Below are 20534 nucleotides of genomic sequence, written 5' to 3' on the forward strand. Positions count from 1 at the left end.
GCAGCCAGCAGGAGGATGACAAGGAATAAATCCTCTAACCACTTCCTGCCAGCCCTCTGATCCCCTGCTGATGTCTCCTATGGGCTGAAACAAATTCAAAGCCAAAGGGATGTGATTAATGACCTGGTGGTCATCTTCCAGGGGGCACAGGTAGAAGTAGGGAAGTCTGGAGGATAGACCCAACACAGAGAATACGGCTATTTTGTATGTGAGTCATTGAGATTAATTTTTTTAATTGAAAACTTTTGGCAGTAGAAGAATATGCTACACAATAAAAGAGTACCTGAAAGATGGAAAATACTTGTACAATATTAGTTGAATGAATGCAACTTAGATGGACCGTAAGCACTATACTAAAGTCAGGCTGTTGAGGTCCAATCTAGAACAGATTCTTCCTTAAATTCTTAGCAATTAAGGTAGTTTCTACTATTGCAGGCCTTTGGTGAAGGATTATGAACTAAGCGGATGGTTGGATAAAAACAGGAATGCAGGAGTAGACAGAAGTGTGGATAGATGACACATAAAATTATACAGACATAAAGGACTTTAAGTGTAATCTAGTCAAATGCCTTCACTTTGTAGGTTAAAAAGTGGAATTTCAAGTGGATTAAAAACACAATATTGTAGAATTAGAATCCAAATCTCATAACTCTGAACTCTAAGATGCTATCTCTAATATACTGTTTAAAATTTGTCCCTTTCAAAAAAGTTCAAGAGATCTATTGTACAACATTGTGACTATACTTAAAAACAATATATTTTATTCTTTAAAAATATCAAGAGAGAAGACTCTAAGCGTTCCGGCAACACTTTAAGTGTTCAGGTCATACATGTAAATTAGCTCCGTCTGGCCTTTCCTCAATGTATATGCATTTCAGAACATCATGTTGTACATGATAATTATCCATAACTGTGTCAGTTAAATGTTTGAAATTTTGCATTGTTCAAACCAAAAAAGAAAAGAGAGAAAGGATCACCTCACATACCATATGATCCATAGTTCATGAAATATGTTTGCCATGCTGCTGATGGAATTCTAAAGAGTCTTTTTGTTTCTGTGTGACCTGAGTGGGCAATTAACTTGCATGCACAGAATGTAGGTCTCCAGAACTAATTTAAAAGTTGTCATTAATAAATCCAATAAAAAAACATACTTGCCTCATTATCATTAGTCAACTAAATCTCCATCTCATTTTTATGAAAGTATTAATACAATAAATCTAATCAATGCCAAATTTAAAATTAAATTTATCATTCCCTCAAATATGGTCACTATCTTTCATTTGGGAGAATGTTAAAGTACTAATTGATAAAGCACAAGTATTAATTTCTCACCTTTAATCAACAATGCTTTTATTCCTTGCTCATATGAGAAACTGTGCCTTAAAAAATACTGAAATCTTCCTTAATGATGCTAGGCTTAAGTTTGCCAATCTTCCACAGGTGCTACAAAGATGATTTTATTCTATCAAAATGTGTCTGTATTCCATTTTTGTGGATTTAAACATCCCAAAATTCGAAAGCAAATATTGTTTTGCACCATTAACCTTTTCCCTTCACTCCAATGTCTTAAGTGCAAGGCTGTTCATGACTTTAACTATATTATCTGTATAAAATAACAAAAATGTGTTTGAAGCCAGGAGCTATATTGGAAATATCACCTACATTTCTTTTTATTTTTTTAATGTGAGAATACTAAGGGGGTACATGTTTGGTTTGCCTACTTTGTTTTTGCACAGATTTAGTCAAAGTTATAAGTGTGCCCCTTACCCAGCTAGTGTGCACTGTACCTAACCACTGTGATTTACCCATCTCCTCCCCTCCAGCTTGAATGGCACTGAGATTGGCTTCTAAGTGTTGATTTGATCAATCAGTCCCAATTAGATATTGAGCACATGTGTTAGCCTCTCCATTCTTGTGATGGTTCACTTAGAGGAATGGTTTCCAGTTCCATCCATGTTGTCATAGAAGATACTAGATCACCATTTTTTTTAATGGCTGAATGGTAAGTACTCCATCGTATACAGACATCACATTTTATTAATCCATTCATGTATTGATGGGCAGTTGGGTTGTTTCCACTCATTTACGATTGTGAACGGTGCTGCTATCAACATTCCAATGCCGGTTTCCTGTTTGTAGAATGACCTTTTATCCTTTGGGTATACACCCAGCAGTGGGAATGCTGACTCAAATGTCGGTTCTACTTTAAGTTCTTCGGATATCTCCATACGATTCTCCATAGAGGTCGTGCTAGTCTGCAGTCCCACCAACAGTGATAACACCACCTCTACTCCCAGAAAGGTCAATTTATTTGTCCAAGGTCACACAACTTATCTGCAGCGAAATGGGGCTACCATGAGATGTTTTGTTCCCTTAAAACTATTTCCATATCTAACACATAAATGTGTATTGAACAATAAGCACTTCTGAAATTTGTAATCCACACGTAAGTGAAATCTCGCTCTGACCTGACTTGTGGAATCCAAAAATGTTAATCCACTAAAATGCAGCTACCTTGCTGCCCACTGGAAGCGTGAAGGTTTGGCAGCAGGACCCAAGCTGTGCCCAGGATAGAAAATGGTTTGGCGCCACGTAGAGGCGCTTGTTCTCTCTCGGGCCTAAATAAGGAGCGCACAATACTGGGTCCTGCGCGGAGGCCGAGTCAGCTGAATCCCAGGTCGGTGCCTGTCGATTACAGTTGCCAAGGCCGGAATTTGTCTGGGAATACACCAGGGCCCTGCGACCCACCGCCCACCACCCAGCTTCTCGGGACCAGCGGCTTCTTTGCCCGCGGGTCTGCGTTTTCTTCGCAGAGATCAGATCTCTACTGCCTCCCACCTCTCCAGCAGGGGTAACGGGGAGGGGAGGGACTGCTGGACACTAAACAACAAACCCTTAGGTCCCCCCATTTGGCGCCTTTTTTGGTCGTTGTACTATTACTATCACCGTTAGTTGTGGACACCAACTTGACAAACTTGAGTCAGGACTATGGAACCGCACCGGGATTCGTCCCGGTAATTAAAGGCTTCTGAATCAATTAGCCTTTGGTGTAGGTTTAGGAAACCAAATGCCCAATATGACACCAAATACACAGGTTGGTGCTGCCACTTGCCCTCAAAAGGTACCATCTTCTGTTCTTTAATACAAATTGGCAAAGGAAGGACAGGGTGTCCCGTCCTGAATTACGTACAACCCACCTGAAGATTCTCAGCAGGCCTCTTTCCTACTAGAGAACGATTTGGGAAGCAGAGCGCCCTGGGAGAGTCAAGTGAGGCAGAGCCACAGAATTTCCAGACGCAGCTGCTTCTGTGTCTGTGCGCGCGCGCGTTTCCGCGCGGCCGGGTGACACGAGGGGTCCAAATTCGGCGCAGACCCGGGCAGCAAGGCGTGGAAGGGACCTGGCGGTTCCCCCGCGCACCTTTTGGTGCCTCTGTCCCCAAACCGCGGAGCCCCGCACCCCGCGCGGGGCACCGCCAGGGGGCGAGCACTCCCCGGCGCGGGGACTGGAGGAGACAGGAGGGACCCGAAGGCGCCGGCCACTCTGCCGCGCCGCTGCCCTTACCTCCAGGTAGTACAAGTCCACGGTAGTGATCTGTGAGTCGAGGAAATCTTCATAGGTGTTGAACTGAGTGACTATATTGTCCACCGCCGTCATCCCTTCCTCCAGCTCCATTGCGGTTGCCTTGGCTGAAGCGTCCCTAGCGACAGCGGCGGCGCTAACGCGGCCCGGAGGCTCCGCCCACTCGGCGCCTCGGGGCGGTTGCGCGCGCGGCGGTGCGCGGAGCGCGGTGCGCGGTGCGCTCTGGGCGTTAGGCCCGCCCCGCGGAGTGACCCGGGTCCCAGACTTCCGCCTGACGCCCGGGCACACGCGTCTCGGTTACTCCCTGCAGAGTCGGGTCTGTCGGCTCCGCTGACTGCAGTCTTGGTGAAGTGTGGAGCAACGCGAGAGATGCAGACTGCAGTCCAAAGTGAAAAGTGATGACCCTGCCAGGGTGTTGAGACAATACTGTGGCTCAACGCCCAGTCTCATTCTCAGAGTCACAGGCCCACAGCAGAATGCTGAGTGTCTCACAGACATGTCTTTGGAAACGACCTCGTGCCCAAAGCCAAAAACAAAACCTTTAATTATTTTGTTTGATAAGTTTAAAAATTATAACGTAAAAGTACTTCATGCTAATGTTTGGGTTGGAGAAACATGAAATTTCCAAAGAAAAGAAACTCAAGGAAAATATTTGAAACCTCTTTTAGCCCCAAGTTCTTGCTATTTTAAAATTTTTACTATTTCAATTTCAATAAGCACATGGTAAAAAATTTTGCCTTGTTGAAGCTGCCTTTTACTGGGTAAAATATTTGTGGAAAATAAAGTCTTTTACTAAACATTTTGTTTTCTTTTAGAATGCAGTTTTGTATTTCTAAGACATGGAATTAAAGTAATCCAATATGGCCAGCAAAACCTTTTCAGAGCTCCAGTTTTTGATGTTAATATTAACACATGGTACAATGCTCAGCCTTTATTGATTTCTAAGTACCTAGTGAATTCATTTAGAAGATTTTCACAGATGTGCTAAAAACAATTTTTTTTTAATGAAAGCATCTGGTAAGCTACTTCATTTTCCGTTAGCTTTCCCAATTTAAAAGATTATCTCAAAAATGAGGATGTCATAAATAAGCAAATTGTAAGTGAAAAAGATAATAATTTTAGAGTATTGCTGACTTGTACTTAATAAATATATTGTGAAATGTTTTTAAAAAGCGTTTAAACATTCCAGACCTTATTTTTAAGTCAATTTAATTACTGAATTTGGAAGAACAGGAAAAAAGAAAAAGGAGGAAGCACCCTGGACAGTCACAACAAAAGGAAACATAGTGATGAAAGCATTTCTTGAGTGCTTCATGCATGCCAGAGACTGCTCAGAGTGTCAAAAATATGACTTCCTTAACTGACATCTGTATTAAAATCAACAACCATCAACCATTTTATAGCTAATATTTTAAAAGATATGAAAATTTAAATAGCCTGAGAATGGAGATGAAATGCATGTGACTAAAACATTAAACTAATAGGGGACACAGGTCTCAGTGTTCTCTGTTATCCAGAGAGCTCAGTAAGTCCTTTCTAAAAGAAGTATTATTCTGGGTGAATTAAGCACAAGGAAAGGCTTATAGAAGATCCAGCTACTTATTATGAGTGAAAAATGTATTTACTTTAGTACAATAATAATATTTAGTAAGCTCCCAGCTCTGTTCTAAATACTTCACATGCATTACCTTATTTAATCATAGCAACAAGCTAGCATTGGTGTTAATACAGAAACAGAATAAATTTAAATGCCTTGGCCAAAGTGCCATAGATGAAACATAACAATATAATGTATCACTCCAGATTTCATACATAAAGAAAGCAGAGCTGAAGCTATGTGATTATTAAAGTTACTTACTTGTTTATCAGACAAAAAAAAGAAAAAGATGTCAACCTACGATAGGGAAAATGAATTGGCACAAATACAAAGAGGGAAAGGAATGGCCTGTTCCAAGACAGTGAGGCAAGAAACATCAGGATCTACATAGGAAAAAGCAGCGAACCGTTTTGACAGTTGTGAGAGGCCTGATGAGGAAAGCAGAGGAAAGGAAGGAGACTTGTTAGAGGGGGAAACTGGTAGAAGACTTCGAATGCTAGGTTGAAGAATTTGCAAAAAGTAGCTCCCATGTCCTGAGCAAGCGGATACCTGGAAATGGATTTGAGCTGAAATGGACTACTGAATATTGTGGACATCTTCAGAGTACGTACAAGTATTATCTTTGTTTTAAAGTCCTCCTACATCAAGATTTCCTCACTTTTAAGAACAGTAAAGCATGTAAGGCGTGTCTGGGTTCATTACACCATAGCACTTTGATTTCAAGAACAACTGTATGTCAGTAAAATGTAAGGTCACTGCTCGCCTGTACTACGTATCCCGTGCATCAGAGTGTTACGATCCATTGTGATAGTGTTTTTGTTTTTGTTTTGTTTTGTTTTGTTTTTGCAGTTTTTGGCCGGGGCTGGGTTTGAACCCACCACCTCTGGCATATGGAGCTGGCGCCCTACTCCTTTGAGCCACAGCACCACCCATGATAGTGTGTTTTTCAGGGAAACCTCATTAAATTTACCATTTGGTCAACAGCTCTTTGATAAAGTAACCCAAAGCATCTGAAGTTAAATGATCAAGAAAATATTTTCAGTCAGTGAGTCTAGCCACATCCTCTAACACAAAACCCCGAGAGTGATTTTCCACAAATCAGCTTCTTTATGAATGTTGGAGAAAAAAAGAAGATTTATGCATTTATAGTTCCTTATAGTAAGGCTAGAGTTAAAGTAAGCCTAATTCAACTGTCTTTCTAAACTTTCAATTTAAGCCCAGGACTGCTTTCAGAAGTTATAAGAAAAGGTGGCAACAAAGTATTAAACTCGATCAAGTCCCTCTTTCCTATTGCAAGGCCTTTGTTATGATCAGGAAATACTTCATTTTAGATAACATACAATCCTACTTCAGTTCCAGGATCTTTAAAGATGGAAATTTGGAATTTCACACCAATCCAAGATAGTCAATTTTTTTGCAAAATGACAAACAAGGATTATGCATAGTCACAACAAAATCCTAAGGTGTAAAGGAGAGGACAGTGTGTTATGTAAGAATAACAATATGCGCTACGTTTAACTTGGCTATTGAGTAAAAAAAGGCACAGTATAAAAACAAAGGTTACAGGTAAACTAAGGATAAATGTCTTTTTGGAATAAACAGACTTTGGAACTGTATAACCTGGTGGAAGTATAGAGAAGGATTTCAAATTACACTGTGGACTTTCACCAAATATTTACCAAGGTACTATGAGAGCTGGGAAAGTGATTGGAAAACATCCATCGGCTGGTTGACTTGAAAGGAGAATGCCTTGCTTACTGTGTTAATAAGATGCTAAACACTCGAGTAAGAACTTTAGGCTCTATAAAGATGGACTTGTATATTACCATATTATAGAAAAGAGAAACAGAAACCTACGTTCACTGTAATGAGATGAAAGATGTGCACGTGACGTTGTCCACCTGCTTTTAAGTATCTATCCCTGCTTAATCGCCAGCTAAGAAAAGCCCTCAGTACTTAGGGATAAAGTGACACTGAATTGATTTAAGCTGTTTTTCGCGATGAGCTCCCTGGGCCTCCACACAGTCTCAGTTATCCTCAGAAGCTGGAGATCTGGTTCCACAGCTTGTTCATGTCCTGTCATGGTCATCCCATGTGCTTGTGTGTCATAATCCATGAGTTTTCTTTTGCCTTGTCAGCATAAACAGTGTGAAAGGAAAAGTCCAGAAGAGAGAAAAGCAAGGTTGACAGATGTCAGAAGCTGGAGAGATTGAAGGCTACTTTGCCCTACAGGACAAACAATGGTGCCCACCTCCACCATCTCTTTGAAACAGAAAAACATGGGCTCAGTGGCTCTATGAAGTATCCCCTAACAACCTCTCTGGGAACTCTCTCCACCTCTTTCCCTGCATGGAAATCACACTTACCCTAAAACACTGCTCCTCCTGCGTGGCCAGACACTCTTAGAAAACATCGTACAATTGATGCATACCTGCCAGGATCTTGTGGGTGCTTAGCACTGCCCTGTGATCTTGCTGTGTTTTCTTTTACTTTAATTAATTTTTATTTTCTATAATACCTTTTCCTTTTCTCATTTTTCCCACTTACTCCCCTCTCTTTAATCTCATGTCCTCTTGTCTCAAAGCATCTAACTTAACTCCTGCTTCCAAGGGAAGTAAAAGTTGTTGGGCTGGATTTCCAGCAGCCAGTCCAGTATACCAGCTTACTCCCATTCCTATCAGTCCTTTACTTCTGCCTTGGTGTCTCAAAGGAAGAGAGTTACCTCCTGATATAGACTGGATGGTTACCTCTGTGTCTCACATTGAAATTCCATCCCCAGTGTTGGAGGGGGCAAGTGGGAGGTGCTTGGGTCATGGGGGCAGATCCCTCTGGAATGACTGGGTGCCCTCCTCATCTTATTGGGCCACACAGAGCTGGTCATTTAAAGGAGCCTGCAAACACCTCCTGCTTCTCTCACTCCTCCCCATGGCACCAGCCTGCTTCTCCCTTTGTCTTCCACCTCGATTGGAAGTTTCCCGAAGTCCCCACCAGAAGCAGATGCTGGTGTGATGCTCCTTGTACAGTCCGCAGCACCGTAAACCTCTTCTCTTTATAAATTATCCATTCTGAGATATTCCAGTTTATAGCAACGCAAAACAGTCTGACATACCTCCTCCCAGACCTAGACCATACTGGGTTCTATGTCCTTGGCCTTCTTACGATTTCTTATTTTGATTATTTCCTCTCTGTTACATTATTAATTTACTACTGTCTTCATCTCTTCCTTCCGTGATAATAAAATGAAATCCTTTTCCACTTTAAAAGCAAGCAAATGAACACCAAAACAAACCTCCCTCCATTCCATAGCCAACTTCTGCTATCAGCTTTCCTGCCCTTCTCAGCAGAGGCTCTTGGAAAAGTTCTCTGCAATCACTATCTGCGTTTCCTAACCTTCCACTTTCTGCCCACCACATTCCAATCTGGCTTCACACACTGTTTCATTAAAACTATTCTCACCAAAGTCAATCATGACCTCTGCCAGGGCAGACATTGTTTCTGTCCTAGTGTCCACTCAGCAGCAATTGACCTGTGACCACTCCCTTCCCTCCACAATCCTGTCCCTTACCTCCCATCACGTCACTTTGCACTGAGATTGGTTGGTTGGTTGTTGCTTGGTTTTCCATTAGCTGTTTCTCCTTTGCTGGTTCCTCTTCCCCTTATCTAGTTTTGAAAAGCTGTAGAGTTTCAGAGTTTCCCCCAAGGCCCTTTCTGCCTCTCCAGCCTTGTTACTTACAGCTCTCATGAACACCCTATGTGCATATAGTTCAGGATGGAGGTCGCTCTTCTCACCGCCAAACCTCATATCCAACTGCGCAGCAAACAACACTCAGACATGTAACACGTAGAAAGCTGAAGTTTTCCTCTTTTCCCACCTCATTGAGGTCCTTTCTCTCAATATACAGGTTGGTTTCCTCTCGGTTGTTCTTGGGAGAAATGTGCAAGACAGACCTGACCCTTGTGTCTCCCTCACCCCTGAAATGTAAGATTTGTTGTTTCTGTCTCCTAAGTACATCTCTAAAAGGCTTCAATTTCTCTCCAACCTCATAAACGTAGCTTCCTCCCACAGGGCATCAAAACTTCAAAAATAGTGTCTTCTGGTTTTCTTATATTCCTCTGGCCCCTCCTCAGTCCACTCCTCCGTGCGTAACCAAAGTGATTCTTTAAAACCACTGAGCTGATCTCATCACGCCTTTCTTAAAATCCTTCATTAGTTTCCCATTGTCCTTTGGATGAAGTACGGTTTGGGTTTGTCTTTTTAATAAGGCTTATAAGAACTTGCACATTCTGATCTTTATCCGGCTCCCTCCACCTTAGGCAGCATGTGTTCCAACCACACCAGGCTGATCCCGGGTTTCAAAGGAGCCACCATCTCTTTTGGCACTGGGTCTCAAACGTGCTGCTCCCTCTGCCTCTAACATTCTTTTGCAGTATGCTCTTTTTGCATTCCCTTCCTAGTTCTCTCTTACAGATATAGATGTAGGTAGAGAATTAGAGAGATAGTAGTTAGCCTGATCTGTTTGTATTCTCAGAGCACCTGCTGTTGACACCTCCCACCATATGTTACAAGTACCCTGCTTATTATAATGCATTTACAAAACATCTATACTGCTTATTGGAATCTATGCACATGTAGAAAAAGGCTACCTCAATGCTCTTTACCTCTATGTTCCAGCATCTAACATGGTGCCTGGGACACAGCACTTCCTCAAAAGCATTTGCTGAATGAAACAGTTTTCCTGTATGTTTTCCTCATTCATTTTAGAAGCTACTGAGTAGGAGGTACTGCAGCCAGTGTGAAGAATATCAGCAATGTAAGTTTTAGCATCTAATTTTTGGAAAGGTACTGAACAATATCAATGTAATAACAACAGAGGGAGAATTTTTTTGACAGAGAGATACTGTGAAGCATTATACAAATTGAGAAGTCAAAAATCACTTACAATTGGGCTCACCGCCTGTGGCTCAAGTGGCTAAGGCGCCAGCCACATACACCTAAGGTGGCGGGTTCGAATCCAACCCACGTTTGCCAAACAACAATGATGGCTGCAACCAAAAAATAGCCAGGCATTGTGGTGGGTGCCTGTAGTCCGAGCTACTTGGGAGGCTGAGGCAGGAGACTCGCTTGAGCCCAGGAGTTGGAGGTTGCTGTGAGCTGTGATGCCATGGCACTCTACCCAGGGGGACAGCTTGAGGCTCTGTCTCAAAAAAAAAAAAAAATCAGTTAAAATTGGGAATCAAGGAAAGATTAAAAGATGATATGGCTTTTGTGCTGCATTTGAAGTATTGTGACAGGGAGCTGGAGCTCTGGATAAATGTCCGTGTGAATGAATCACGTGTCACCTGAAGTTTCAAGGTGAGAAAAGAAAAGGTATGTTCAGGGGAGAGTGATCAGGCAAATTTGATTATAGTGTAGGGTATGTGCAAGAGGGGAGAAAAATAGAATGGCAGGTCAGAAGCAGACCGTGCTGTGTCTGTCCACTTAAGAAGCTTTAACCCAGCTGGGCACAGTGGCTCACTATAGTCTCAGCTGCTTGAGAGGGGCAGGTGAGAGGATGGTTCCTAAGGACAGCTGTTCAAAGCTGCAATGACCATTGATCCCATCACTGCACTCCAGCCTGGGTGACAGAGCTGAGACATAGTTTTTGACATTTTCTTCAAGCAAAAGACAGCCAAAGGAAGTGTCTGCAAAGAAGTAATAATCAGAACTATAGTTTTAATGACTATCCTGGCAGCAATAAATGACCAGAGGGGGGCAGAAAGATCTCCTAAGTCAGGAGATGGGAGTCTGAAATTGAGAGTGGCTTCAGGGGAGATAAATTCAAGAGAACTTGAGGGACTTCACAGACAAGAGACTTATTTCAAGTTCAGGGCACACTTTTTACCCTCAAACAAGAATCAGAAGATTTCGTTTTACATCAATCTTTTGCCCACTCAGATTAACATGTACCATAATGTAGTTGGCTTTTGATGAAACGTTGCTGATATGTAATAAACACAAATAATGAGGCAGTGACTTGAGGGTAAATAAGAAATTCACATAAAATTTCAGGAGAAAATAAAAGATGACATCTTTAAAACCCCAGAGACAAGGTGAAAACAGGCTGTCTCTCTGAGGAATATATTTAGCCTCTCTAAAATATGCAGCAACCTCTCTAGAATTCCTAAGAGGAGGCTTGATCTATTTTAAACCAACATCTTCTTTCTAGCCTCTGAGTACAATGTCAAAGCTCATCGGGTACTCAAGTATTTTTGCAGCCGTGGTAATAATACAACCTCAGTCACAACTAAGCCAACACAGAAAGAGAAACATTCTCCAGACTGTCTCAAAGAAGCTTTTAAGGAAGCAGTGCCAGTTCCATTAAGAGCTAATTCAGCTCCTTATACTTGGCTCTACTTCTCCGGGCTATCAAATATTTTTGACTACAGATTAATTAATCACAATGAAAGTGTTCTGATGCATCTTTCCTACTGACTCTCACTTATTGAAGCAAAAGTCAAACTTATTTATCCCAGTAATCATCTTAAGTAACCAAGAGTCAGGTGCTGTGCTAGGCTCTTTTGTATTTTCAAGGATATTCTAATTTAGGGAAGAGAGAAGGAAGGCTCCAAGTTGCAGTTGGTTGAATGAAGGAAAAAGAAATGAACTAAGCAGACGGAGGAAACTTCCATTTAATAACTGAGAAAAATTTAAATGTACAGGAGTGATGATAGAAAATGCATATAGTATAAAGAGAAATTTGTATGTGAGCATAGTCAAAGGCAAGACACTAGAAAAATGAAAAAGTGATGTATTTTAGAGAAATCAATAGCATATCATGTTGTCTTCTGTAAAAGAATGAGTTAGGACTGGATGATCGCTGAGGTCATAATCTGGCTTCCAAATTCTGTGATATATTCCAACTTACACATTTATTAAGTGTTTGGGTTTACCTAAAGGAGATCTCTTAAAAGAAAGGGAACAAGTCGATTTTTTTTCTCACATCATTTGGTGGAAGAAAGCATACAGTTTATGACCACAAATCTCCACTTGCTTGGCAATACTGCCTTCTGTCCTAGTACACGTGCTTTCTTAGTGCTTAAAAATGCCTCTTTCACCTCTTTTTTCCTGTTCAAAATTGTTGCCTTCCTCTCCCCACCACCATAACTTCCCTCCACCCCACCCACAGATCCAACATATCCTTCTCTATGCTTGCTCCCAGGTAATAATTTTGCCCCGCACACCTAATTGAGACATACAAGTAATCCTCTCACTTACCAGTCCACTAACTGGCTGCACCAGTGTTGATGCCCACTGCCGCGAATCCTCTGAATTCCATCCTCTCTCCCCGTCCCAAGGACTTCATCCTCTTTCCATCACTTTCTCTCAGGCTTAATACATTTCTCTGACTCTATGAACCATCCATCCCCCAAACCATACAATCATGTCCCAGGATCTCATAACTTTTAAGTGAAGCAAATGCTTTTGACTCCATCTTTAAAAAAAAAAAAAATACTGTCATTATTCTTTGCCTTAAAAAAAAAATAACTTCTTTATAGAGTACTGTATCATTGCTATCACCACTTCCTCACCTCCCTTATACCCTTCTAAGCTTTCTCCAAAATTTTCCTCACCCCTTGACTATAATAGCTCTTTGCAAGGTCACCAATTGCTTTCTTGCTATCAAATCAAAGGAATGTGGCTTTGATTTTAATGTCCTTGATCTTTCAGTGGCAATAAACACAGCTAACTAGTCTGCCAGTCATGAAATACTGTCTTCTCTCAGCTTCCACAATTCTGCACTCACACTCACTGCCCCCTTCTTAGTATACTCTGTTAATTCCACCATACTGGTCAAACTTTTACATGTTGAAATCTTCCAGAGCTTAGTCCTGGGACCCTGTATCTTCTAATTTATATGATCTCTCCCTAGATTATCTCATCCAATCCTACAGCTTTAAAATATCTCTCTATAGTAGAGATTCTCAAACTTGTGTGTCTAGTCTTGACATCTTAGAACTCTAAACTTACACGTATATCTAAGTGCCTCCTTGACTGTTCACTTGGATACATATCAGGCACATCAGCTAACACAGACAAACGTACGGATACACCACCCTCAGTCTTCCTGCATCTCAACAAAAAAACAGCACCATCCACCCTGTTGCATGAATCTGAGAGTTAACCCCACATCGAGTCTATCATGGTGTTTAGCTGTCTCAATCCCCCCCCTCAAAAAAATCATTTCTAATCCATTCACTTCTTTCTATCCTTCGTCCTGGTGCAAGCTGGCCTTGTTTTTTGCCTGGACAACTATAAATAACCTCCAGAACAGCCAGACTCCACACAGTAGCCAAAATATTTCATTTAAAAATGCACATCACATTATGTTATTCTCTACTTGAAATTATCAATGTCTTCCATTGCAATCTGGATAAAATCCAAAATCCTTCCCTTGGTTTATGAGATGCTACATCTCGCCCTAGCTATTTCTCTGGCCTCTTCTCTTAGTTCATTCTACCTCAATCCCCCACTACCTGATGACCATATGGGTTTTCTGTTTGTTCCCAGGATATATTCAGTTGCTTCTGTGGCCTCCATCCTTCTCCCCTTGCCCTAATCTTTGCATAGTAATTCCTTTTTGTCATTCTGGTATCTGTTTGTAAAATACACATTAAGTCATAGAGTAAACTCCCAGGCCAAAGTAACCAAGTCATTCTTCATTACATCTCATCATTTTATGGTCTGTACACTGCTAATCACATATTTGTAACACTTACTTATTGGACTGTGGCCTATGTGGAATAGATATTGTCTGCCCCATCCTCATTACTATATAGTTGACACCAATAACAATGCCTAGAACCTACCAATTGTTCACTAAAGATTTAATAATGGAAAGAATGCAAGTTTTATAAAAATACATTGTATGTATTTTATATATAATTATTACATTATAGAAATAATCACTTTTTATAAAGTTAATCACTTGATATTTGTTAAGAAATTTAAAATATAAAACACAATGGAACCTCCATAGTTGACCACCTCCCCACATTGACCACCTCCTTAAGTTAACCTAATTTTCATAACCTGGACATGCCCATGAATGTATGAGTACCATAGGCCTTGCTCCTTTTGTTGACCACCTCTGTATGTTGACCTTGGGTGTTCAGCTTATAGAGGTTCTACTGTGTAATTTTGTGAGGTAGCAAGATAGCTGACTAGAGACATTAGTCACCAAATCATCTCAGAAAGAAGGTACAGTTTTAGCTGGAAAAAAACTTAGTTCAGATGTAATTCTGAGAGAAAAGTGCCAGAACCTATACTCCAGCAGATTGCACGGGAAGAGGTTGCAGAGCAGAACAATAAGGAGAAAGGTTTTGCTAAAAATCAACTCTCCAAGAGGCTTAGAGCCCAGCACAGAAGCTGCTGTCAGGCTCTTAGAGGCTTAGAGTGGTGAGATGGAAGCCCACACCTAACCCGCAGCCCAAGCCCTACCCACAGCAAGTGTCACCACTGCTGCCTAGCACTGCTGGGTCTGGGATACACTGCCACCACCAGGAAGGCAGCAGACACCATGCAAGTTGCCAGAATGCTTCTCATCTGAGGGAAAATTTCCACTGCTGCCACAGGTGGGAGTTGGTATTGGGTCCAGCCATCACCACTCGAAGACTGTATCCCAAAGCCACCTTCAGGAGACCTCAAGAGAAGTTTGGCACTTGTAGGCTTAAAGGGAAAGATACTAGTAGAAAGAGAGTGGCTCTAGATTTACAAAAGAAAACTGATTCAAAAAGTACAGAGGGAGATGGTCTTAAAGCAGCCAATGACCCTGCCACTCTCAAGGAAAGCAATGTAATTGCAGCCAGAAGCATTCCTATGGATGGTTCTTCTTGGAAGGTGTGAAATCACAGAGAAGCAATGGAGGACACACAGAGCAAACAAGCAGATGATTGGTCTATACATTTGACAAAAATCAAATGTAACTGTGGGGAGGCTTCTACACGTGGAAAAGATTGGGAAGATAGAGTGCTGGGGCACCTCTGGTCACCCACAGGCACGATGGTGAAGTTATGAGAGGGCTCTCTCCACAACCACAGGCCTCTGCCTGGACAGACTGGGGACCTGCCTGGATTCTGTGCAGAGTTATTGCACCAGATACAAGACATTGTGGGGATCTGGTGGCAGCTGATCCCAGATTTCTGTAGCTGAAGCCATCCTGTGCACTCAAGTACACAAAGCCAGCTCAGCATGGGACTCAGCTTTGTAGTGGTGGCTATCAAATCACCACCACAAGGCAGAGAAAGGGACAGACTAATCAGAGGCTCCCCTGAGCCATATCCAGTAACTGGAAGTCAAGTGCCCCTTCCCTACAGTGCAATGGGAGTTGACTGGGATGCTGTAGGCTCCAACCTGGAAGGCTTTGGGTGGCTACTTCAGCAGGTCCTGGGGGGAGCAGGGATAATTCCACAGTCCCTAGGACACTGTAACCAACCACCTTCCATATGACCTGGCATCTGCATGGTTTCTCAAGCCTACAGACCAACCCCACAGCCTACTCGGCCCTGACTCTACCTTTCAGGTCCAAACAGCCTCCACCTGCTCAGCTCTGATAATCAACCTGGCCAGAGTCAAAGGAGAAAATTCTATAAGAAAAATGAAGCAGAAAATTCTAGAAGAATAATGAAGGAGAAAATTCTATAAGGAACTAGACATAAGCAACAACTGACCCACAGAGGAAAACCCATTAGGCTAAACACAGACTTCTCAGCAGAAACTTTACAAGCCATATAAACTAGAAGGGAGGGGGCCATGTCTTCAATCAAAAACAGAACAACAATCAGCCTAGAATTGTGTCTCCTGCAAAACTAAGACTCACAACTGATGAAGAAATTAAGTCTTTTCCAAACAAGTAAACACTGAGGGAATTTGTCATGAGCCAATCTGCCCAGCAGGAAATACTCAGAACTGCATTATACACAGATCAGCACAATAGATACCCACCAGTTAAAATACCCAAAATGCTAAAGCTCACAACTCTTATAAAACAATAGCATAAGATGGAAAGTAAAGGAATGATCTACAACCCAACATGATGAACAGAACAACAGTTCACGTATCAAAGCTGTATAAATGCACTACTCAAAAGACATAGGCTGGCTGACTAGATGAAAAAACATGACCCACGTATCTGCTGTCTCCTAGAGACACATTGAAACCACAAGAACATACACAGGTTCAATGTGAAAGGATGGGGAAAAAAATTCCACACAAATGGAAACCAAAAGAGAGCCATTGTAGCCATTCTCATATCAGACAAAATTGACTTTAAATCAAAAATGGTAAGAAGACAAATATGATTACTAAATACTAGTAAAGGGAGCAATTCAACAAAAAGACATAACAATCCCAAATATATATGCACCCAACACAGGTGCTTCCAGACACATAAAAAAAAAAAAAACTACCAGAGCTGAGAAATCATAATAGCTGGAGACTTTCATACCCACTGTCAGAGCTGGACAAATCATCAAAGCAGAAAAAAAAAAAAAAATTTAAAAAACTGGACCTATATCAGACCCTAAAAAAAAGAAATGGATCTAACAGAAACTTACAAAACATTCTACCCCCCAGCTAGTGAATATACATTCTTCTCATCAGCACCAGGGACATTCTCAAAGACTGAACATATCTTGGGCCACAAAATGAATCTTAAAAAATTTGAAAAAATCAAAATTATGCTATGAATCTTTTTAGACCATAGTGAAATACAATCATGGAAATTAAACAACCTGCTTGTGAACTATTATTGGATCAATAATGAAATTAAAATGGGAATCAAATATTCCTTAAACTGAACAACAGGGACATAAGCCAACAAAATTGATGAGATTCAGATGAAGCATTCCTAATGGGAAAAATAGCCTTGAATGCCACATTAAAAAGTCAGAAAGATCACATATTAACACCCTTATATTATATCTCAAGAACTAGAAAAAAAGAGCAAACAAAACCTAAAGCCAGGAGAAGAAAACACATAAAAAGATCAGAGCATAAGCAAGTGAAATAGGAAAAAAATACAAAAGATTAATGAAACAAAAATTTGTTTTTTTGAAAACATAAACAAAATTGATAGACTTCTTTCTAGCTCATCCAGGAATAGGAGAGAATGGACTCAAATAAACCCAATAAGAAATGAAAAAGGAGATATTAGAATTAATAGCACAGAAATACAAATATCAACTGTGAATACTATGAAAATTTTTATGCACATATAATAGAAAACATACAGTTAATGAACACATTCATGGAAGCACAGAACCTTCTAAGATACAATCAAGAAGAAATAGGACTAATGAACAGACTGGTACTGACCAGCAAAATTGAAGCAGTAATAAGCCTCCTGAGAAAAAAATTTTTAAAAAGCCCTAAACCAAATATATTCATAGCCAAGTTGTACCAGACTTACAAAGAAGATCAGGTACCCATACTGCAGAAACTATTCCACAACACTGAAGTGGAGGGAATACTCCTCTACCCATTTTTAATAAAGATAATATTACCTTGATACCAAAACCAGGAAATGACATGAGAGAGAGAGAGAACTATAGATCAATATCCCTCATGAATACAAAACAAAAATACTCAAAAATACTAGCAAACAGAATTCAATAACACATCAAAAATAATCCACCATGACCAAGTGGGCTTCTTCCTAGAAATGCAAGAATGATTCAACATATGTTAATTAATAAATGTGACTCATCAGATAAATAGAAGCAAAAACAAAGATCATATTATTATCTCAACAGAAGCAGAAAAAGCATTCAACAAAATCCAGTACCTTTTCATGATAGAAAAAAATTCTCAACAAACTAGGCACAGAGGGAATATATCTTAAAATTATAAAAGCCATATATGACAAACCCACAACCAACATCGTACTGAGTGGGAAAAAGTTGAAAGCATTCCCACTAACAACTAGAACAGGACCAGAGTGCCCACTGTTACCACTTATATTCAGTGTAGTGCTGAAGTCCCAGACAGAACAATCCGGCAAGAGAAAGGACTAAAAGGTATCCAAATCAAGAAAGAGGAAGTCAAACTATCACTTCTTGCTAATAATAGAATCTTACATTTAGAAAACCCAATGACTCCATCAAGAGCTCCTGGATTAATAAATAAATTCAACAAAGTGTCAGATTATTAAAAACAATGTAGGCACAGCACCCATAGCACAGTGGTTATGATGCCAGCCACATACACCAAAGGTGGTGGGTTCAAACCCAGCCTGGGCCAGCTAAACAACTGCAACAACAACAGTCCTAGCTACTTGGGAGGCTGAGGCAAGAGAATAGCTTAAGACCAAGAGTTGGACGTTGCTATGAGCTATGATGCCACAGCACTCTACCAAGGGCAACATAGTGAGACTCTGTCTCAACAAAACAAAACAACAACAACAACAAAAAAAACAGTGTACACAAATCAGTAGCATTTCTATATACCAATAACAGTCAACCTGAGAGTCAAATCAGTGACTCAATGGCATTCACAGTAGCTACAAAGAAAATAAATTACTTAGGAATATATTTATTTAAGGAAGTGAAAGATATGTACAAGGAGAAGTACAAAACAGTGAGGAAAAAAATCTCAGATCACACAAACAAATAGAAGAAGATATGATGCTCATGGATCTGCAGAATCAATATTGTTTAAAATGTGATTCTACCAAATGTGATTTACAGATTGAATGCAATCCCCATCAAAATACCAATGGCATATTTCACATATCTAGAAAATATAATTCTACACCTCATTCAGAAAAGAATCCAAATAGCCAAAACAATCATAAGAAAAAAAGGTGGCATCACAGTACCATACTACAAACTATACTACAAGGCCATAGTACCCTAAACAGCATGGCATTGGTACAAAAACAGATACAGACCAATGGACCAGAATAGAGAACCCATATAGAAAACCATCTACCTACAGTCAACTGACCTGATATTTGACAAAGCAGACAATAGCATACGCTGGGGAAAGATGCCCTTACTCAATAAATGGTACTGAGAAAACCAGAGGGCCACATGCAGAAGAACAAGACAGACCCCTGGCTCTCACCACTCAGAGGTTAATTCAAGATGGATAAACAGCTCAACATAAGGCAAAACCACAAGAATTCTAGAAGAAAACATAGGAAAAACTCTTCTAAAGATTGGTGTAGGCAAAGAATTTATGACTAAAACCCCAATAGCAATTATAACTACAAAATAAATAAATAAATGAGGCCCGATTAAATTTTTAAAAAACTGAGGAAAAAGATAAGAATATTTTGCACAACTAAGGAAATAATCAACAGAATAAATAGATAATGTACGGATTGGGGAAAATGTTTGCCATCTATACATCTGAAAAGGAGGTTATATCTAGAATCTAGACAGTACTCAAACAAATCAGTAAAACAAACAAACAAACAACCCCTTTTAAAAGTGAACAAAAGCCATGAATGGAAGTTTTTCAAATGATGATAGACCAATCATCAAACATATGAAAACTCTCAGTAGCACTAATCAACATGGAATTACAAATTAAAACTACAGAGAGATATCACCTTACTCCTGTTAGGATGGCTTTTCATAAGGAAAAAGTAGTCCAGAAATAATAGATGCTTGCATGGATGCCGAGAGAAAGGAATGCTTACACAGGATTGGTGGGACTGCAAATTAGCACAACCCCTGAGGAAAAACAGTATGGAGATTTCTAAAAGAACTAAAAGTGGACCTACCTTTTCATCCAGCAATCCCACTGTTGGGTGTCAAACCTGAAAGAAAAGAAGTCATTTTATCAAAAAGATGGCCGAACTCATATTTCTATTGCAGCACAATTTACAATCGCCAAGATCTGGAATCAATTCAAGTGCTTAATCAATTCATGAACTGATTAACAAAATGTGGTGTATGCGAACCATAGAGTACTACGCAGCCATAAAAAAGGGTGGATTAATGTTTTGTGCAGTAATTTGGAAGGATTTCAGAGACCATTATTCTAAGTGAATTATCTCAAGAATGGAAAAACAAATACCACATATACTCTCTACTAAATTGGAACTAATCAATGTACACACAAGTGCAGAGGGAACTAAAACTCATGGGAAATCAAGTGGGGGAGCTGGAGGAGGAGGGAAGATGCAAAAACCCACCTAATGGGTGCAGGGAACATTATTTGGGTGATCAGCACATTTATAGCTCTGACTCAATGTTATGTAACAAAAACATTTATACCCCTTGAATATTTTGAAATAAATGAAAAGTAAAATAAAATATAATTTTATAAGTGTATATAAAATTATAAAACAAGGCAGTTTTATAAATTTG

At 40.3% G+C, this 20534-nt stretch overlaps 1 protein-coding gene across 1 annotated transcript in view; it reads right to left on the bottom strand.

The window, feature by feature from the left end:
* Positions 1–3676, bottom strand: part of CUNH4orf22 (chromosome unknown C4orf22 homolog) — a 486210-nt gene extending 482534 nt beyond the window's left edge. Inside the window, exon 1 of the mRNA XM_003790054.1 lies at positions 3566–3676. Within this exon, the coding sequence (XP_003790102.1) occupies positions 3566–3676 (111 nt within the window). The remainder of the gene's footprint in view (positions 1–3565) is intronic.
* Positions 3677–20534: the final 16858 nt, after the last annotated feature.

The sequence above is a fragment of the Otolemur garnettii genome, unplaced genomic scaffold, assembly GCF_000181295.1.
Source record: "Otolemur garnettii isolate 467f Iridium unplaced genomic scaffold, OtoGar3 scaffold00039, whole genome shotgun sequence".
Classification (NCBI taxonomy): Eukaryota; Metazoa; Chordata; class Mammalia; order Primates; family Galagidae; genus Otolemur; species Otolemur garnettii.